Here is an 18,046-nt window from a genome sequence, read left to right on the forward strand (position 1 = left end):
TTCTCCTTGAAATCTTAGGACATTCACTTTGGTTTAACTCTTTAATGTCCTAAAAAATAAATAAAGCTATATTGTATCAGAAAACAAGTCCACATAAATAGTTTACCTTTTCATTTGGATTATATACTGTTGAGTGCAAGCCATGAGAAGTGATAAGGCACCACCTATATCCTTCAATCTGTACAATATTCTGCAAAAGAAAGAAAACAAATGAATTACTATTAATCACACATCTTAGGAAAAGGCTAAACTTTTACCAGCTGCAAGACAAAATAACAAAAACCAATTTTGCCAGGTACTTAAAATGGCTTGTATATCATCAGTGAAATATTATTTTTAAAAACTATTGTAAAAGGGCATTAAATCTGGAGAACTTCCACATCAGGTTAATGACTTCTTGATTAAATATGAATTAGTCTCAAATAGTTTAATACAAGGTATCTTAAAGTGATACCAATACATAATTTTATGGCTTATAATACCATAAAAATCCTGTATTTATAGAATTTAAAAAAAACTAAATTCAGCGAGGAGACTTCCCACATTAAATGAGCACAGGAAAAAGGAAAGAAAAAAATGGCTTTCCAATGCAAAAGAAATTTCATATAACAAACCAACATTCCAGGATAAAATGTCAAAATAACTTACAGTATCTTTTCATCAATCAGCAAAATTACTAAAATTACTATGTTCAAAGCAGAAGCCTCAAACTCTAGCTGTACACAGATATACAAACAAAATGCCAACTACAAGTTGGGAAACCATAGATGAGCTGCATCTGACCAAAACTAAATAAAGGTTAGATTATTTGCTTTCTCCTTCAACCCAATTGTCTCCTCAGAAACTCTCCTCAGAAACTGAGACCGTATTAATCAAGTGCAAGTATCCAAGTACAAGGCAGATTCAATGAGGCCTAAAATTCTCTAATCCTAATGTCTGTTATGACAGTAACTTAACTTAACTATGGCTCCCAACTCTATTTCCCTCTTCTCATTTTGCAGAGCCACAGAGAGCAGCTTAGAAACTTTCACTACTTCAATGCTAAATTAATTTAGTGTTAGATCCAAACCTTGAATTGTAGTCAGTCTTTACTATTTGCTAAAATAAATCAACATAAACTGAAGCTTAAGTGTGTTGATGAATGTAAGAATGAAGCAGGTTCTCAGTTTCACAGAAGTGTTAACTTTAAATATTTCCTCTTAGGGTGTTGCAATACTTTCTGAGCTACTTCAATCCAGCTCTAGTAATCACAGAAGAATGTTCTGAACCAGATGTAGCAGCTGTTAAATTTTACAGATATACAACCATGGAGGATAATGAATTAGGAAGCAAATAATATAATTACCACATAATATGATTTTATTTCAGTCACAGCTATTCCAAGATGTAAACAAATGTAAAATAAATGCAAAAACCCCAGGGAGCAACTTTAACATACCATATGAAACAAGAATACAGAAAAGGCTGTTACATCATGAGATTAACCTATATAGGCATGCAAACTACTGTACTAAATGTTTCTACCACTTCCACATTTTTCCCATGCTAACAATTCCTGTCCCGTTTTTTTTTCTTGATAACTTATTTCCTGAGCCCCTATAACTAATATCTTATAACCTATTAATAATAGGTTAACAATATATTAAATAAAAATTAACCGATATATTGTTTGCACTTGATTATAGCTTATCCTAAATGAATGAACTAGCATGCAAAGATTTACATTTTGACCATTTAAACACAATGGTTTATAAACAGAAAAGAAAGGGAAGGTAGCTAAATGTGGGAACAGCAGGAATTTGTTATTTCCAAAACGGAAAAATAATCATTTTGGAGTTGCTACTTCTTCCTAGCAAGCATTTCAAGAGGACTTAGTGAGATCTAGTGCCAGTTCTGGACCAAATGCAATCCAATAAACATATCTACAGACCGTCCCATAATCCACTCAAGACTGTAAAACTGCATTAGCCACTTTTTATTTTTCCTTCCCTATCACCACGCCTTCAATTAGCCATCTTGCCTGATGAATAGTTCTTGGAAGCTTCAGTGCTTACAGACTATTTTGTAAACCCTCAGATAACTGAGTAAAGATATTAACTTAATAGGGATCTATGGTAGTATAAGCTATTCTTGCTTTTTTTTAATCTGTTCAATCGTGTCTGATTCTCGGAGACTGCCTGGACAAGTCCCTACAGTTTTCTTGGCAAGGTTCTTCAGGAGTGGCTTGCCGCTGCTTCCTTCCTAGGGCTGAGAGAAAGTGACTGGTTCCAGCTCACCCAGCTGCTTTGTGCCTAAGGTGGGACTAGAACACCCGGTCTCCCGGTTTCCAGCCTGGTGCCTTAACCACTACACCATTGGCTCTCTCCTTGCTAGATAGCTTCCAACATAAATTGTAAGCTGCAAATATCAATTCTTTTAAAAATTCAGATCAGTGTAAAGAGAACCAAACGTCTTTCTATGCTCCACTGCTTTGTATCCAGCAAAAGTATCCATCTGTGCTGAAGCAAAAACAAACCCATCTACTGCTTCCAACAGATATGAAAATGGACAATTAACTACACCAGACATTAAAAAAAATGCTCTCAACCAATAGAACGTATTGAGACATCTAGCTTTGGAGAAAAATTAATAGTTTTATTCATCTTTTTAAAAAGAAAATACCCTACTTTCCTTTCCAAAAGGAAGTCATACAAAATAGTTTATAAACTACTCAGAAACAACTGATACAATAAAGTGATCCAAACACTTTTGGGCGATTGCGTAATCCCAACACTTTCCCCCATCAAAATTCAAGCACCAGCATTCGTCACGTCTGAACTGGGTACACAAATTGTCTGTCAAAGATTACACAGTACTTAAGTGAAATCAAAATGACAATAAAGCTTTATCCTGTTTCTTGAGTAAAGCAAGCTCCACACACACACACACAATCTCACCTTGCCCACTCAACCAAGTTGGCCAGGCACTGGCTAGGGGTGATGGGAGAAATCTGGTCCGGACAAAGAAGCAACTCAATTCCTCCTTTTCCTCTGCTTGTTTTTATACAAGGAGCTGTTGCTAGGTAGATCCAGACTTCATGGCCAAAAGTTCACAAGATGGCACTGCTTTTACTCAGGCCTGGTATATTACACATTCCAATTTGTACAAGTCGTACCAAATGATAATTTATGTATGTATGCTGGACACTGGCATGTCTATGCTTTAATCTTTAAAATATATTTAAAATATATTCTATACTGTAATAGGCTGTGAGAATAACCTTGGGAGACAGGAGGAAGAGCCACAACCTAGACAACGGTCTGATAAACGAAATCTGAGTCCAAAGGAGGGTGAAGAAAGCATCTCAGAAGGGACCCTCTCTCGTTCTCTGGAAAGTAAAGGCAGGAGAGCGGGGAAGTGCTTTCAGACTTAGAAGATTCTGTTACTGTAACCTTACAATAAAAGTAGTATTAGTATTCATGGTTTTGGTTTCCTGTCTGGACTACCTTGGAGGGCCTATATTTACAGGCTATCACCATAGTCACAAGGACAAGATTTTTTACTGTGTAACAAATAACAGTTCTGCTGCAATCCCATAGAAATATTCTTGAAAGTAAGACCCATCAAATTCAGAGCACTTAGTTCTGAATGGGCATATAAAGCGGTGTTTCTCAACCTTGGCAATTTGAAGATGTATGGACTTCAGCTCCCAGAATTCCCCAGCCAGCATGAGGAATACTGATATAAAGCATGCATTAGGGATATAAAATACTCCAGATCCAAAGCCAGGTGGTGGTTCAGAGCAGGTGTAGGCATGCATGCTGCACCTATAGACATTCCTTAAAGAAGTTGCATCTTTTGTTGGGTTTGTACAGTAGCCATATGATCCCAGAAAAATGCACATTTGACCTAAGGTGATGATGACATAATGTAAAAAGTGTTTCAAAGCTTTGGGAATTCCTGGTTCATCGCTATGGTAACAAGTCATAACAAGTCTCAGATTCTCACCTTCCAAGCTGTAAAAGCCAGACTTTTTTTGAGTTGGAACAGAATCACAATGCAAAAAAACCTCCAAACCTGCTTCTTATGAAAAGAGGAGTGTAAACCAAAGCTCCTTGCAGATCACTGCAATAATGACAAACTATGCAGCAAGCATTTTTGCTGTTATTCACCCATCAGTCATTTCCAAGTCTTTGTGACGTGATTTATATTGTTTCTCCAGGATTGTCTGTCCGTATCTGCTTCTTTGAGTTCATGTAAGTTCACACTTGTGCCTTTAGGAACAGCGTCTAGGCACCTTCGCCTTCTCTTGGCCTTTTTCTTTATTGTCTTTGATTTTTCAAGCATCAGGGTATTCTCTCACAAATCTTACTTTTGCATGATGCATGATTTGCATGCAAGAGCAAATTCCTAAATATTTAAACTTTAGTGTCATTATTGCTTTCAGTGAGCATTATGGTTTTACTTCATCTAGCATTGAATTATTTGCTCTTCTTGTAGTACAACATATTCTCAGCAATTTTCTTCAGTTCAAAAGTATCTATTTTTCTCTGTTCATTCTTTCTAATGTTCCAGCTTTCACAACCATGAGGAAACCATTAACTTGACAGTACAGTACATACCATTGTTGTAAGTGAGATATTTCTGCACTTCAATATTTTCTGTAGATTAGTCACAGTCTGTCAAGTGACCTGGTTTTGCCAGCAGGCTTGGAACGGGAGGGGGAATAGCCACACTTGGGGATGGCTAGCGCCCTAGAGAGATTTTTGATGGACCTATTACACTCACGTACTGATAAAGAACTCTCAGGCATCTAGATTCCATCACATTTTTATTTTTATTGTATTTATAATTGTTCTGAATTTTAATTTTGCTTTTTATTGCACACCACCTAGAGTCCCTCCTTGGAGGGAGATGGGCAGTGATAAAGTTTGATAAATAAATAAAAGTAGATGTCTTTTCATCATAGCTAAGGTCACCATCCCTATGAATTTCTGAGCCTAGACAAATCAGTTATCACTTCAGCTTCTTCTCTGCCTATCTGCATTGGCTCTGACTTTGTTGACATAACCTCGTTTTTTAACTAAGCAACACAATGGCTTTTGCATTCTTTTCTTTCATTTTCAACAGCAGATTTCTGTTCGATTTCACTTTCCAGAATGTCTGACTTTAGATCGATGATCACATTTTATATATGGCATACATTTTGAGATTGTCTTCTACACATCTATACCATTTGTACCCAATGTACAGTAATAGATTTATTTATTTATTGTTGCATAAAGAGTCTTACAGACAAATTAATATGAAGGATGGGCTTACTTTGCTTGCTCATTTTCTCAAACTTGGGCTTCAGTTTTGAAATTACAGGTTTCACTTCAAACTCCACATTTGTTTTTCATTTGCTCTTTAAAGCAGCAACTGCTGAAAATGTGAGTCACACAAGTATGATGTTGCAAAGGAAATTAGTACTTTCTTGGTTTTCTTGCTTAATTATTTGTACTCAGCTTGCACACTAATCAAGATTTCAGGAAGAGGCAGCACTTGGAACTTGATTTTCAGAAAGGTGTCAAAAGAGCAATCAATGAATTGTGGTTCTTCCTCAGGAATGAACATACCTCTTTTCAGTTCAACAAAGGTTCTCTAATCCAGTCAAGGTTGCAACTGTAAATTTGTAAATACTTCTTAAAATGGGATTTCACTGAAGAAAGATCAATCAAGATATAGTTCTTCACACTGTCACCATTTTTGTGTTACTTTCAATTAACTGTTTTAAACAATGAAATATTTCCAGACATTGACTTGTTATTTTCCTCTGCCACAACTTACTTTTTTGATTTAAAAATTTCAGAGTATCATCGAGTTGAAGAATATTACTGTTGGCACCTTACTATGTAGTATGAAAAGTAGTCAGCTTCTTCTGAACTGACATATTTTGAATAAAGAGCTGGTCTATAATTCACACAGTGTGTCCACACAGCACCAGTTTTACACTGAATTAAAGCTTGAAATCTTCCATGCTGGCGTGCCATAGACTCCATCTGTATGTATTCCCAAATACAATTTGACCGCTTCAGGAACATTGTACTCTTAGTTATCAATAGGAATGTACATAAAATGGAAAGTAGCTTTTCTTTCAAATGTGGAACAAATTATCAGAATGAACCATTCCGGACTGATCGCTGTTTGGCAAAAATAAAATGTGGAACATTTTGGTTATTGCAAGGTTTGGCCAAAACAAAATCCAAAGGGATTGCCAAGTGATTTTACAAGTTGAGACAGGCAAGTGCCAGTGCTTACAGCTAGTGAGGCTGGTGCACATCATCCTCTCTCTGTCTTCCTCCCACTACCCAATCCCCTTAGCAACTCTTAGCAGGCCATATCCCACTGCTCTACCCACCCCCTGAACTTTCCATGGTTTTCCTTCCTCCCTCCCTCTTCTTCTCAACTGCCACTGCCTCCAGTGTACTGGCCTGTATACTTGTTCCTTATTGTGAGTCTCAGCAATAAAGAACAGATTCCAAGCACAGAATATCCCATGATTCTACCTTTACCCCGACCTTCTTCTTCCCTTTCTTCCTTCCTCCAGTCACCTGTCAGCCACAGCGAGTGTCCCAGCACATCATGCCTCTCTGACCTGCCCATCCCCGATCTTCCTTCCCCTCAGCTACTCCTGCCAATGTACTTGGCTTTTTTTTTAGATTTTTTATTTTATTACTTTATAAGTAACTCAAGGCAGCAAACATATACTCCTTCCTCCTCCTATTTTCCCCACAACCACCACCCTGGGAAGTAGGTTGGGCTGAGAGACAGTGGCCAGCCCAAAGTCACCCAGCTGGCATTCATGCCTAAGGTGGGACTAGAACTCACGGTCTCCTGGTTTCTAGGCCAGCACCTTAACCACTACACCAGACTGGCTCTTCCCTTGAGTATTTATTTCACAATAATGTGCACAAGTAAAGATTCAGGATAAATTTACACATTTCCATTCGCCATAGTCCAGAAGTGTTCAGAAGTTTCCCAGTTTTCCTTTTTTCTTATTAACACATGAGGTAATCAATATTCTGGACACTTAGATTGTTTTCATTCAAGATTTCTTTGCAGTATTAAAAATCTTACATCTCTTGATCCTTCCTGAAAGTCCACTTAAGTCATAAAAGCAGCAGCAGGACCCCTGTATTGTACAGCAGAAATACAGGGGTGTCATTCCTTGTCTAGCAAACAAATTGATGGTGGTGGTTGTTCACATCTGTCCCTCTCAGTGCAGGGTCCTCTTGTGTTGCACTGTGCTCCCCTCCCGAGTCCTTACAGTGAAGCTTATCAATGCATGAAGCAATGAAGTGTTTTGTTTCAACCAGCTTGTTGCAGAGCTGATTAGGTATAAGAGGGAGTGAGCAGCCCAAGAGCATCCAGCTGGCTTTTATGCCCAAAGGAGGCCTAGAACTGGATCTCCCCACTCCTAGTCCAGCACCTTAATCCCTACACCACACTGGCTCTCTGTTCTAGCAAACTAACTGGTAATTTGCAGAACTCACACAGTACTTTACAATCTGAATCATGTATGCAAATAAGACATTCTGGGATTCACTGGCAGATCTGTGGATAATTCCTATATCAGCAAGGAGTTCAGACTCCCAGCTCTTTAACAGAGCTGGCATATTTTGAAAATGATTCCAAATAAATACTTCAGACTTCACAGAAGCACAGCACTACTCTGTATAAGCCTAGGAGGTAAAAAAAAATGGGTTATTTTAATGCTCATATTAACACTGAATGTTGGGTACCAAACAATCATATAAGGCCTCCAAGCTGGCCACCTCTGATTTAGTATATTGTGTAAGGCTAGCAATTGTGGTTTGTTTAATCAAGATGATTAAACACTTAATTATACTCTAAAAATTATAGAATTTGACATTTCATGAACTCTGTCTCTACCATGCCTGGGGTTCAGCAAAGAGAATTATCCTTTATAAGTGGAAAGAAATGTATATTTCCAATATTAAATAACAGATTCAAGAGATGCGTTCTTTATCAATTATTGAAATGTCTCTATACAGTAAAAATAAGAAGATGGAACAATATGTTTCAATATGGTCTAGAAGACTGAGCTAGTTCTATACTAATATTATATGACACTTTTTATTTGCTTAACAAATAAATTATTTCATTTTAATCATTATTATATATAATTATTTTATTGTATTATTACTATATTATTTTTGCACTTATATTTTGGTTGTTATATACTATATACAAATAAAAATAAAAAAGGAAAAAATAAATATGATTAAACCATATGTGAAATTCACACATCACACTAAGATACTCTTTTAGTCATCATTTATTTAATTAATCATTGTGGCCTGGTTCATACATAAGCCTACCTGTTATCCTATTTATTTGTTTTATTATAGATAAATATTAAAAAGGATACCAAATAGGAAAAATGATACAAAAAACAAAAGAGGAGAAAAAAGAAAAAAGACAAGAAGAAAAAGGACAAAAGCATGTTCAACCTTAACCACAGACAATAATATTGATCAGCTTTCAGTTACATTGACAGTAGAGAGCAAATTCATATCATCAAATCAAAATTGTAAATCTAGGGTCTCTTTGTAAAAGAATAATCTTTACTGCTATAGCCCATGCTCAACAAATCCATCGTTCTTTATACAGGTAGTCCTCATTTAACGAACACTTGTTTAGGGACCATTTGAAGTTATGACAGTGATGAATGAGTGGTACTTACAACTGGTCCTCAAAGTTCCAGCCATCCAGCACCCCCACAGTCACGCAATTGCAATCTGGGAGCTGGGCAACCAGCTCACACTTACAATGGTTGCAGTGTCCAGCGGTCACATGATCACCATTTGCAACCTTCCCTGCCAACTTCCCACAAGCAAAGTCAATGGGGAAGCCAACAGGGAAAGCCGCAAGTTGCTCCAGTAAGTCACTTGTACTCTCCCCCATCCATCAGCAGCCACCCCCAGCCCATGCTGTGCCAGCCTGCTTGCAAACCACCTGGGACTCACTTAACAACCCATAATGCTAACTTAATGATGGCAACAGAAACAGCCAGAATTGCCGTCACTAAGCAATGTGGTCATGTAATGTTGCGCTTTACAACTGCATCACTTAGCGAAAGAAATTCCATTCCCAATTACCATCGTTAACTGAGGACTACCTGTATAATGATAGATTCCAATTTTTTGCGTGTGATTAGAAGCACATTCACATCTATAAATCAAGTAAGTCTTCTCAAAACCATTTAACATATTTATGGAGATTAAACAAAACTCATACCATATACATATGTATCCCTTTCATCATTTCATACTTCCACCATAATGAAGCTGATGGCCAACTTTTTTTAAACATACTCAGATATGTCCAATAAACATGAAAAGGTATTTTGTTGAATTAGTCTCATTATAAGAAATATACCTAATACTCTTTAAGCCCCTTAACTTTTTATTTGTTAATATGGATATTCCAACTATTCCAAACTTCTTACAAATAACTATTATCCACCTAAAAATATTCTTTAATTGCTCATAAAAATACTGTATATTTGGAGTCATACCAAACACATTTCAGTGCTGATAGTGCAGACTAGGATTATCCCAGTAATCTTATCAATAAATGTCAAAATTATACTTCTGCCTCTGTAACTTCCAAATATCTCTTGTGGTCTGTTATGCTTGAAATACTATATACTATAGTAGAACAGGAACAGTGCTCCTGCCATGATTTCCAAGTGGTTACATAATAACTTTCTATTTGTACCCATAATGGTTTTTGGACTCGATCATTTGGATTCCTTAAGAAAATAAAAGTAAAAATTATAAAGGTAAAAGTCATGAAAGTTAAAATCCCCTTCATCTTATGGTAACTATAATTTAGATATAGACAATCGAGGTGTTTTGTCCTTCCTATAAAAATATTTTTATGAATTTATCTATCTGCTTGAAATATCTTAAAGGTATTAACATGAGTATTCCTCGTTATGTTATGTTCCTACATTTCTCATGGAAGAGGATTATTTTCACTAGTTTTCTAAAGATGAAACTGCTATTGAAAACCATTCTCCAGATTACAGCCCCCCAACCTCTAATGAGGTAGACATCTGCAGCATCTTCTCCTGTGTTGGGCTGGCAGATTCTACCTGGAGAAGACAGTCTTGAAGGTAATATGGGTCCAAGCCATACAGGGCTTTATAGATGGCCATCAGTATCTTGAATTGGCCCAGTAACCTGCCAGCCACCAGTACAACTCTAACAAAATAAGCGTAATTTTACTGAAAACAAATCAGCAAGCAGGAAGATGCATTCTGAGACAGCTGCACCTTCCAAACTGACTTCAATAACAGCCCTAAAGTAAATTACATTAGTCTAAATGAGGGATGACAAGGGTCTGCTGGTCGAGGAAAGGGCACAACTGATAAACTCACAAAGCTGGTTGAAAACCTCCCCTAACCACAGCTTCCACCTGCCACTTCAAAAGAAGCCATGATTCCAGAACAACTGAAAGATTGCCTATCAGTTCCTTCAGGGGAAGGATGACCAAATTGTAGTGGCCCATCTATTGGCAGATAACAGTCTTTCAACATGTCTTCAGGTGCAATTCAAACTGCTGGTTTTAACCTATAAAACCCTATACAAGGACTTTCAAAACCACTTTCTCTAACCTTAATCAATCCAGTACATGTAAAAAACTGCTAGTGGTTCCCTTATTCCATGAGATATGGGGGCTGGGACTTGAGACAGTGTTTCTTATCCATGGCTATCATTTTGTAGGATAGCCTCCTTCTAGAGGTGGAGCTGGCACCCACTTGATCACTTTCCAGCATTCTGGAAGATGATCAAAATTTAGTTTTCTTCAGAAAATTTGAAAAATAACTAGGATGTCACTGTCTTTTTTCAAATGACTTTATTGTTGTTTTATGTACTGTTACTGTGTGTGTGTTTGTGTGTGTGTGTTTCTGCTGTTAACTATCAGAAATCCTTAGGGATTACAAACACAAGTAACTAACTAGAGCAATAGATAGAATATCCATGAAGCTAGAAGATTAGTGTACCAATAATAACTCTATACTGCTGGGATTAAGTTTTAGGTGTTGTTTCACCCCACCCAGTCGCTCAGAGCTTCAAGGCACAAGGTCAGGAGTTCCACCATATATGCCTAAACCCAGATCATCTATCCCAGTGTTTTCCCACTAGTTGCATGTAGATGTTAAACAGAATGGGAGGAGACCACCAAGTCTTGTAGTGGTCAAGGTCTTGACCGTTCCTCCCCAGCAACGCTTTTATTTATTTTCTATCCTGCCTTTATTTTTTTTATAAATACCTCAAGGCGGTGAACATACCTAATACGTCTTCCTCCTCCTATTTTCCCCACAACAATAATCCTGTGAGGTGAGTTGGGCTGAGAGAGGGTAACTGGCCCAAGGTCACCCAGCTGGCTTTCATGCCTAAGGCAGGACTAGAACTCTCCGTCTCCTGGTTTCTAGCCCATTGCTTTAACCACTAGACCAAACTGGCTCTCAGTTTATTGGAACTACCCATTTAGAAAGAAGCAGAACGGTGCTTGTGACCTCCAGTCTTCACAGATGATCCAAGAGGATACTACTGTCAATGGTATCAAATGCCACTGAGAGTTCACCCCCAACCCCACCAATGCAGTCACTATTTCATGTACATATCTGAAGTCTGAAATAGGTATAATTAATCTCTCTCATCCAGGACTCTTTGTAATTGGAACCTAACCAACTTCTCTACAACATTACCAAGACACTATTACCAAGAAGCTCACATTTTCATCAACAGAAGACAAGACAGAGTATTTTAAAAAATTAAAGTAAGGTTACTTATCACAGGACTAGGACACTAAACTTACTTCACTTTCAATTCAAGAAATTCTCATTACAATTAAATCTATAAAATGGAGGAAGACTCCTGAGCTAATGGTTTTTCAGTGGATTGCTAAAGAAATATGGTAGGTTTTTTTCTTGTGTATTAATGGGAATAATAAAGTGAAGCTTTTAAAATAAATCCCTGACTTTTAGTTTTAAAGAAGGTGGTTTTCCCCCCACTGCCACCAAACTTCCTGCTGACCCACCACCACCAATTTCCAAGCACCTTCCTGCTAATCTTCCTTTTGGCCTACACACCCCAATCTTTCCAGCACCTTCCCAGAAATAGCAGAAATTAAACTTACATATGTTGTTGTATGTAACTGTCTCACACAGATAAGATCTGTGAATGTGAGAATATATGATAGATGCCCATCAGCCCTTGGGAACACAGAAATGGCAGCAAGACAGTTAAGGGAAGAAATGTGCCCATTACAGAAGAGATTCTTTTCGAGATTCTGTTACATTAGCTTACAAGTGATTTAAAAAAATCTGTCTGACACCATGCTGGTGGATAATATTAACCAGAAGCCTCATGTAGATATTGAATAGGAATATGGTGGAGCCCAGAAGAAATCATGAAAAAAGGGCTCTCAGAGTCAATCTCTTTTCCCATCCACCCACCGGAAATGACCTCAAAGAAAGGAGAACCACGGCAATACTGTGCCCCCTCTATCCCAGAAGATAGTTGAGAAGGATACCATAATTGATATCCTTGATTATCCTGAGTGATCAAGCAGGACCAAGAGAATCACACCAACCCTATACTGGTCAACCAGAGGTCACCACAAGTACAATACATGCTGCCTCTGTACTCCGCTAGGCCTGAAACCTGATTGAAAATGCTCCAGATAATCTGCTTCTCCCAGAGTCCTCTGAAGTTACAGATCTATCATCTTCTCTACAACCTTTCGCAAATAAGTATATATTGCCATCCTGCTGTTTTAGGTAAATGGTATTCTTTTATCATCTTTCAAATGTCTTAATAATGTTATTTGCAATTAACTGATTAAGGCCAACTATCCCATTTTTTATGCATACACTCCCCCAAAAATGTTTTACCCTCAATTTTTAAATAGAAGTTTTTCCAAATTTGAATTCTACTATAGTTAGAACCAACTACCTGCCAGAGTTTCAAGGGTGCCATATAATTTTCTAATTGAGTCCAAAAAAGTGATATAAGTTGAAATCTGAAAAATTTAAACTAGCATTGTCACATGAAAGCTGAACCTGTAAAAGAGAGATCCTTGGTGCCTGACTATTCCTCAAGAAATTTACCACTAACTTGTCAGATTGTTTAAAATATCTAAGTGAAATTAACATAAGCAACGCTTTTAAAATCTTGAAAACATGTTGAGTTTTACACATTTATTCTCTACAACTTGAGATATTTTTCTCAACTAAACAGGGTATTTTCTTAAGAATGACGGTCCCCAGACCAGTAAACAAAGCCTAAAAGAATAATTATATAATTTGGAAAGAGAAAGCTACAACTGATTTTCAGCAACAGATTCTTGATACATGTTCTTTGTCACAATTTGAATTAGGCTGGGGCAAGGAAGAATTATTTTGAATAATATGATCAAATATTTTGGATGATATTGCTTATAATATAGTTTTTCCAGGCCCTTTTCCTTCTTTTTTCTTTTTTTATCATAATTATTCATTGTGATTACATTATATTAATACTGTTGTGTTCATTTATATATTTATTTTATTAGGCTTATAGGCCTCTCCAGTTGTGAACAATTCTGAGCAGCATACTTCCCAGCTTAAATCAGTTCAAATACAATAAAAAACAGAATTTATCAAAATATCATAATCAACATATAAAGAGCACAGAAACATAATCAATTAATCAATTCAACCAAAACCAAAAAGAAACCTTCTATTGTTAGAGGTAACAAATATGCATGTATACTTTTTCTTCTGTTAATTAGTTTAATATAATAAAATAATGAAAAAGACCTTCTGATATGCCCTAATTCAAGATTTAATCTTATAAGAAATTAAGCCCTTCTCTGTTATTAATCTCATACTGGAGAATTCATTACATAGCACTACCACCGCCAAATACAGTCATTTAGTTTAATTACTGGGCATTTTTGACCAATTTTCTTCTTCACATGATCTCTTTTTGTCATTACTTGTTTTATTTATATTCTAAATAGTTATCTGTGTATTCAGCATTTGTTAACTGCTTTTAAACCAACGTGGGGGGGGGGAAAATCAGTATTTCTGTATAACCTGGGGTGAATGGGATTTTCAGTCCAAAATGTATAAGAGCAGCTTTGTTTTTAAAGAGATATAAATCTTTGTGGAAAATATTTAGATCAACATATACAATATCACCCAAACTGCAACATGTTAGGACAAATATCAGACTCTGATTAACATAAGAGGATTATCTTTCCCTCTATGTAAAACTGATTCTAAATGAACTATGACTATATTATTAACCTATCATTTTAATCCCTTAGTTCTATAGAAAATACATCTGGCTAATTAATTATTTAAAGACAAACTTCACCAAGTGAATATAACAAATGCCTTAGACCAAGTGTATCACTGAGGTGATATACTTCTGAAAATCATTTTAGAGCCAGTCTATGCAGAAATTCTTTGGAACATCAGACACAGACTTTACAGATACTGTATACAGATTTCAGTGTAGCCAACAAGGAACAAACAGAAGAGAAGTGATTACTATTCATTAAGAACCCAGCTAAAAATTACAAAGGACAAATTGTATCTGCCTGACCCTGGCTGTTCGCAAGACTGTTCAGACTGGTCCTTGTTCACATCTACACAAGGTCTCCTGTCAAAATAATAGGTTCAGAGAGATAACACGCAAAGTAGCTTTCACCAGCTCACTTTTGGAATCAACTTGATTAATGAAATTATATTTAAGTGTGTGTGTGTGTGTGTGTGTGTGTGTGTAAAATAACACTGCTCTTAGTAACACTACATACTGTTAAACGAAGTGTGAGAGTGAGGTTATACACATTATAACGGAAATCTGAACTTTCACAATTCTGCCTAAACATGTTTCTTCTCTTCTGCAAGATTTATCTGAATCAACTGCCATGCATCACGTCCTTTCATGTGTCGTTAACAGATGCAGCTCAACATGAACGGAGGAACAGCGGGAATGGATAGCCAGCACTAACCTTGAGTCCGAGCAGGAAAGACCAGGTATTGATAAGCCGAGCAATTTATTCAACGCACTCCTCCTTCTGCAGGAGCCCATATAGAGTACCATTCCGTCTTGCAGCCTAATGCAGCTTCCCCTCCAGACGGATCCCGACCACCACACCCAGAATGCCTACCCAGATTGGAGTCGTAGTCCCCAAAACCGAGATAGCATCGGATTGGCGAGAGCTGCTCTAACACACTCCGAACAGCAGCAGTTCCAAACCTGCGGGCAGGCGGAGACGCACGCAGACAGGCATCCCATCCGCTGGCTTCACGTGCACGTCAATCCACCCGCTCCCTCCAGACCGGCGGCTAACCGGCCCTCGCGCCGCAAATGCCGCCTTGCCCCAAATCAGGGCCGAGGCATCTCGGGGAACAGAGCGGCGCTCCCGGTCTCCAGTTCCTTATGGTGCTCTGCGGAGAGAATGCCTGCCTGCCTGCCCCCGCCCCGCCGTAGGCGATACTCCGTAGCTAGCAGCCAACCGCCCGCTAGCCGCCTCACCGTTCGCGACACGAAAAACCGCTCCAGAAGCCTGTATTTCCACTGCTGCCAAGCGCTGCCCCGGCACAGAGAGGCCGCCGCTGCCGCCATCACGCTCAGCCGCGAAGCTGTCCTCTGCTGCCCAGGCCGCCCTTTCACCTCGCGCTCCCTTGACCAATCAGACGCGCGCCTTCCCGACGACGGGCACACGCCCACGCTCCGCCCCCTTCTGCTCGTGCCTCGCCTGAGGAGGCGGCGGAGGCTGGCTGACTTTTCTCCCGGGAACGCTGCGGGAGAGGCGGCGGCCCGCGTAGGGAAAGCCGGGCTGAGGATGCGGGACGCGCAGTCAGGGCGGCCTTGGTAGGACTCGGCCTGCCCAAAACGTGCCTGGTAAAAGCCCTGTCGTCAGTAAGTGTGCTGTGCAGCTGGGCCTAAAACCTGCTGGTAGGGAGTAACCACGGAAGGCAATAACCGACCTTGACTTCTGAAACGTGGGGTGGGTGGTGGGGAGAAGTCTGGGTGCCGTCACGGGTGAGAAGATGCTCTCCCTGCGACTCTGTGTGTTGAAGAACATTCCCCCCCCCCCGGTTATTTTGCAGAATTGTGTCTTCAATAAACGGGTTAAATGGTTAATGGCTTAATGCAGCATACATATCTGGAGTCACACTGGTGTACATATTGTGCTAAGCCATGGCTTGTTGAATCATGATTTGTTGAATAAATCACAATTGATGGTTCCACATATCACAATAAACTTAAACCATGGTTTATAAATTCTGTTGAGCTTATACAATTTATTAAGCCAGAATTAAACTAAGTGCAATATACGCATTTAACCAACTGTCAAAATATTTAAAGGCAGTTTGCAATATAATAAAAAGATGTATATTCCAAACATAAAACATAGAATTACGTTTGCAATAAAAACTAAAAGGTACCTTCCAATAAGAACAATCTTTCTCTGTACTTTTCATGGGAGCTCAAATAAAAGAGCACAGTGCCAGGAAGACATCGCTGAAAGAGTTCCAGAAACTTGGTGCCAATAGAAAAGCCCTCCAAGAAGATATGCCAGAAGATTTTCAAGATAATTGAGACACCAGAAAAAAAAGCTGCTTCATCTATTCCAGGACCCTATGTTGGAGAACAAGAGCCAGTAATTGTGGAGATCGTAATGCAGAACACCTGCAAAGCACGGGGTTGCTACCCCTGCTAGGGCATTTGTGGTTGTTGGTTTTATGCTTTGTGTCATCCAGTATTTTGTCATTGGCCCAAAACTCCAGGATGGCTACAGTTCAGATAATTATTTGGTGAGGGGTGGGCAGCATTCAAGATTGATCTTCAAGTTCTGGGGAGCTCCAAAGCAGGCCAACTGCAAGATAGTTACCTCAGTGGCAAGATGGACAAAGAAAAGACACAGAGTTTTCAACTGGAACACACAAGAATAGTAAACTTTTTTTTTTAAATCAGGCCTCTATTAACTGCATAGGTTTAATAGAGTAATAACTATTGTTAGCCAGTGGTTAACCAACATACATATATAGGTATCACAGAGGATAAAGAGTACAGCAAGTTGTCTTTTCCATCATGCACTAGAACCCATTTTAGACTGGATGACATTGCCCCTGCCAATACTGTATTGCCAAAGTACTAAAAACTCCAAAGAAAGATGGAATTATAAATTGAGTACATGATGCAGATAAATGTAACCAACCTGTCCATTTTTCTTGTATGTATTCTTCATTACTTAGTGTCATATTCCATGACAAATAGAGTATACATAGACTGGGTATTTTTGATAACTAATTCTTCATAAATATGGCAAACTCACATTACCTGTCAGAAAAATAATCCCATGTTCTAGAATGGGAGTAGGGTGGACAACATGCATTTGAGATATTTTGTATGGAAAAGGAAGCAACATTCAATCTCATCAGAGCAATATGCTGGAGAAAAATGTCAAATTGCACCCTCAAAATTTGAAAAGCCATATTGCCATCAAATGTCTTGATTAGAATTCATATAGTTCTTACTACCTGTTAGACATGCATTGAACCACAACATGTTCTAAGGCATCTCTGAAACATACACCATAATCCCACACAAAAAAACCTATGTCCTATCTCCTAGCAGTAGAATTGTCAGATATTCAAAATTATATTAGACAGTCTAGGTATTTTAATGTTTGCCCACTGTTCATCTTCACCTTTTGGCAGACTCCTTTTTCCATCCATTTTCCTTGCCCTGCTGCTGTCCCCTTTCCCATAAGAGCTATCATATATGAACTGAAAAAGTCCAGATGACCACTAGTTGGCAGCAAAGGAGTAGCATATTATGTATCTATTTGCTGCTACCTAATGGTCATTTGCTCATAATGCTCATCATGGAGAAAGTCTGCTTATGTGGTCGCTAGGAGTTGGCACCAACTTGATAGCACATAATCAAAATCAATCAATGATCATTTGAATTTTTGCAGCCAAGTA

At 38.4% G+C, this 18,046-nt stretch overlaps 1 protein-coding gene across 3 annotated transcripts in view; it reads right to left on the reverse strand.

Moving 5' to 3' along the window:
• The window catches only part of PCCA (propionyl-CoA carboxylase subunit alpha), a 269,485-nt gene extending 253,765 nt beyond the window's left edge, over positions 1 to 15,720 (reverse strand). For all 3 annotated transcript variants that reach the window (XM_063304813.1, XM_063304815.1, XM_063304814.1), the window contains exons 1-2: positions 15,588 to 15,720; positions 107 to 190 (exon numbers count right to left, since the gene is read on the reverse strand). In XM_063304813.1, coding sequence (XP_063160883.1) covers positions 107 to 190; positions 15,588 to 15,677 — 174 coding nt within the window. In that variant the 5' untranslated portion in view covers positions 15,678 to 15,720. The remainder of the gene's footprint in view (positions 1 to 106; positions 191 to 15,587) is intronic.
• Positions 15,721 to 18,046: the final 2,326 nt, after the last annotated feature.

The sequence above is a fragment of the Candoia aspera genome, chromosome 5 (assembly GCF_035149785.1).
Source record: "Candoia aspera isolate rCanAsp1 chromosome 5, rCanAsp1.hap2, whole genome shotgun sequence".
NCBI classification, from domain to species: Eukaryota; Metazoa; Chordata; class Lepidosauria; order Squamata; family Boidae; genus Candoia; species Candoia aspera.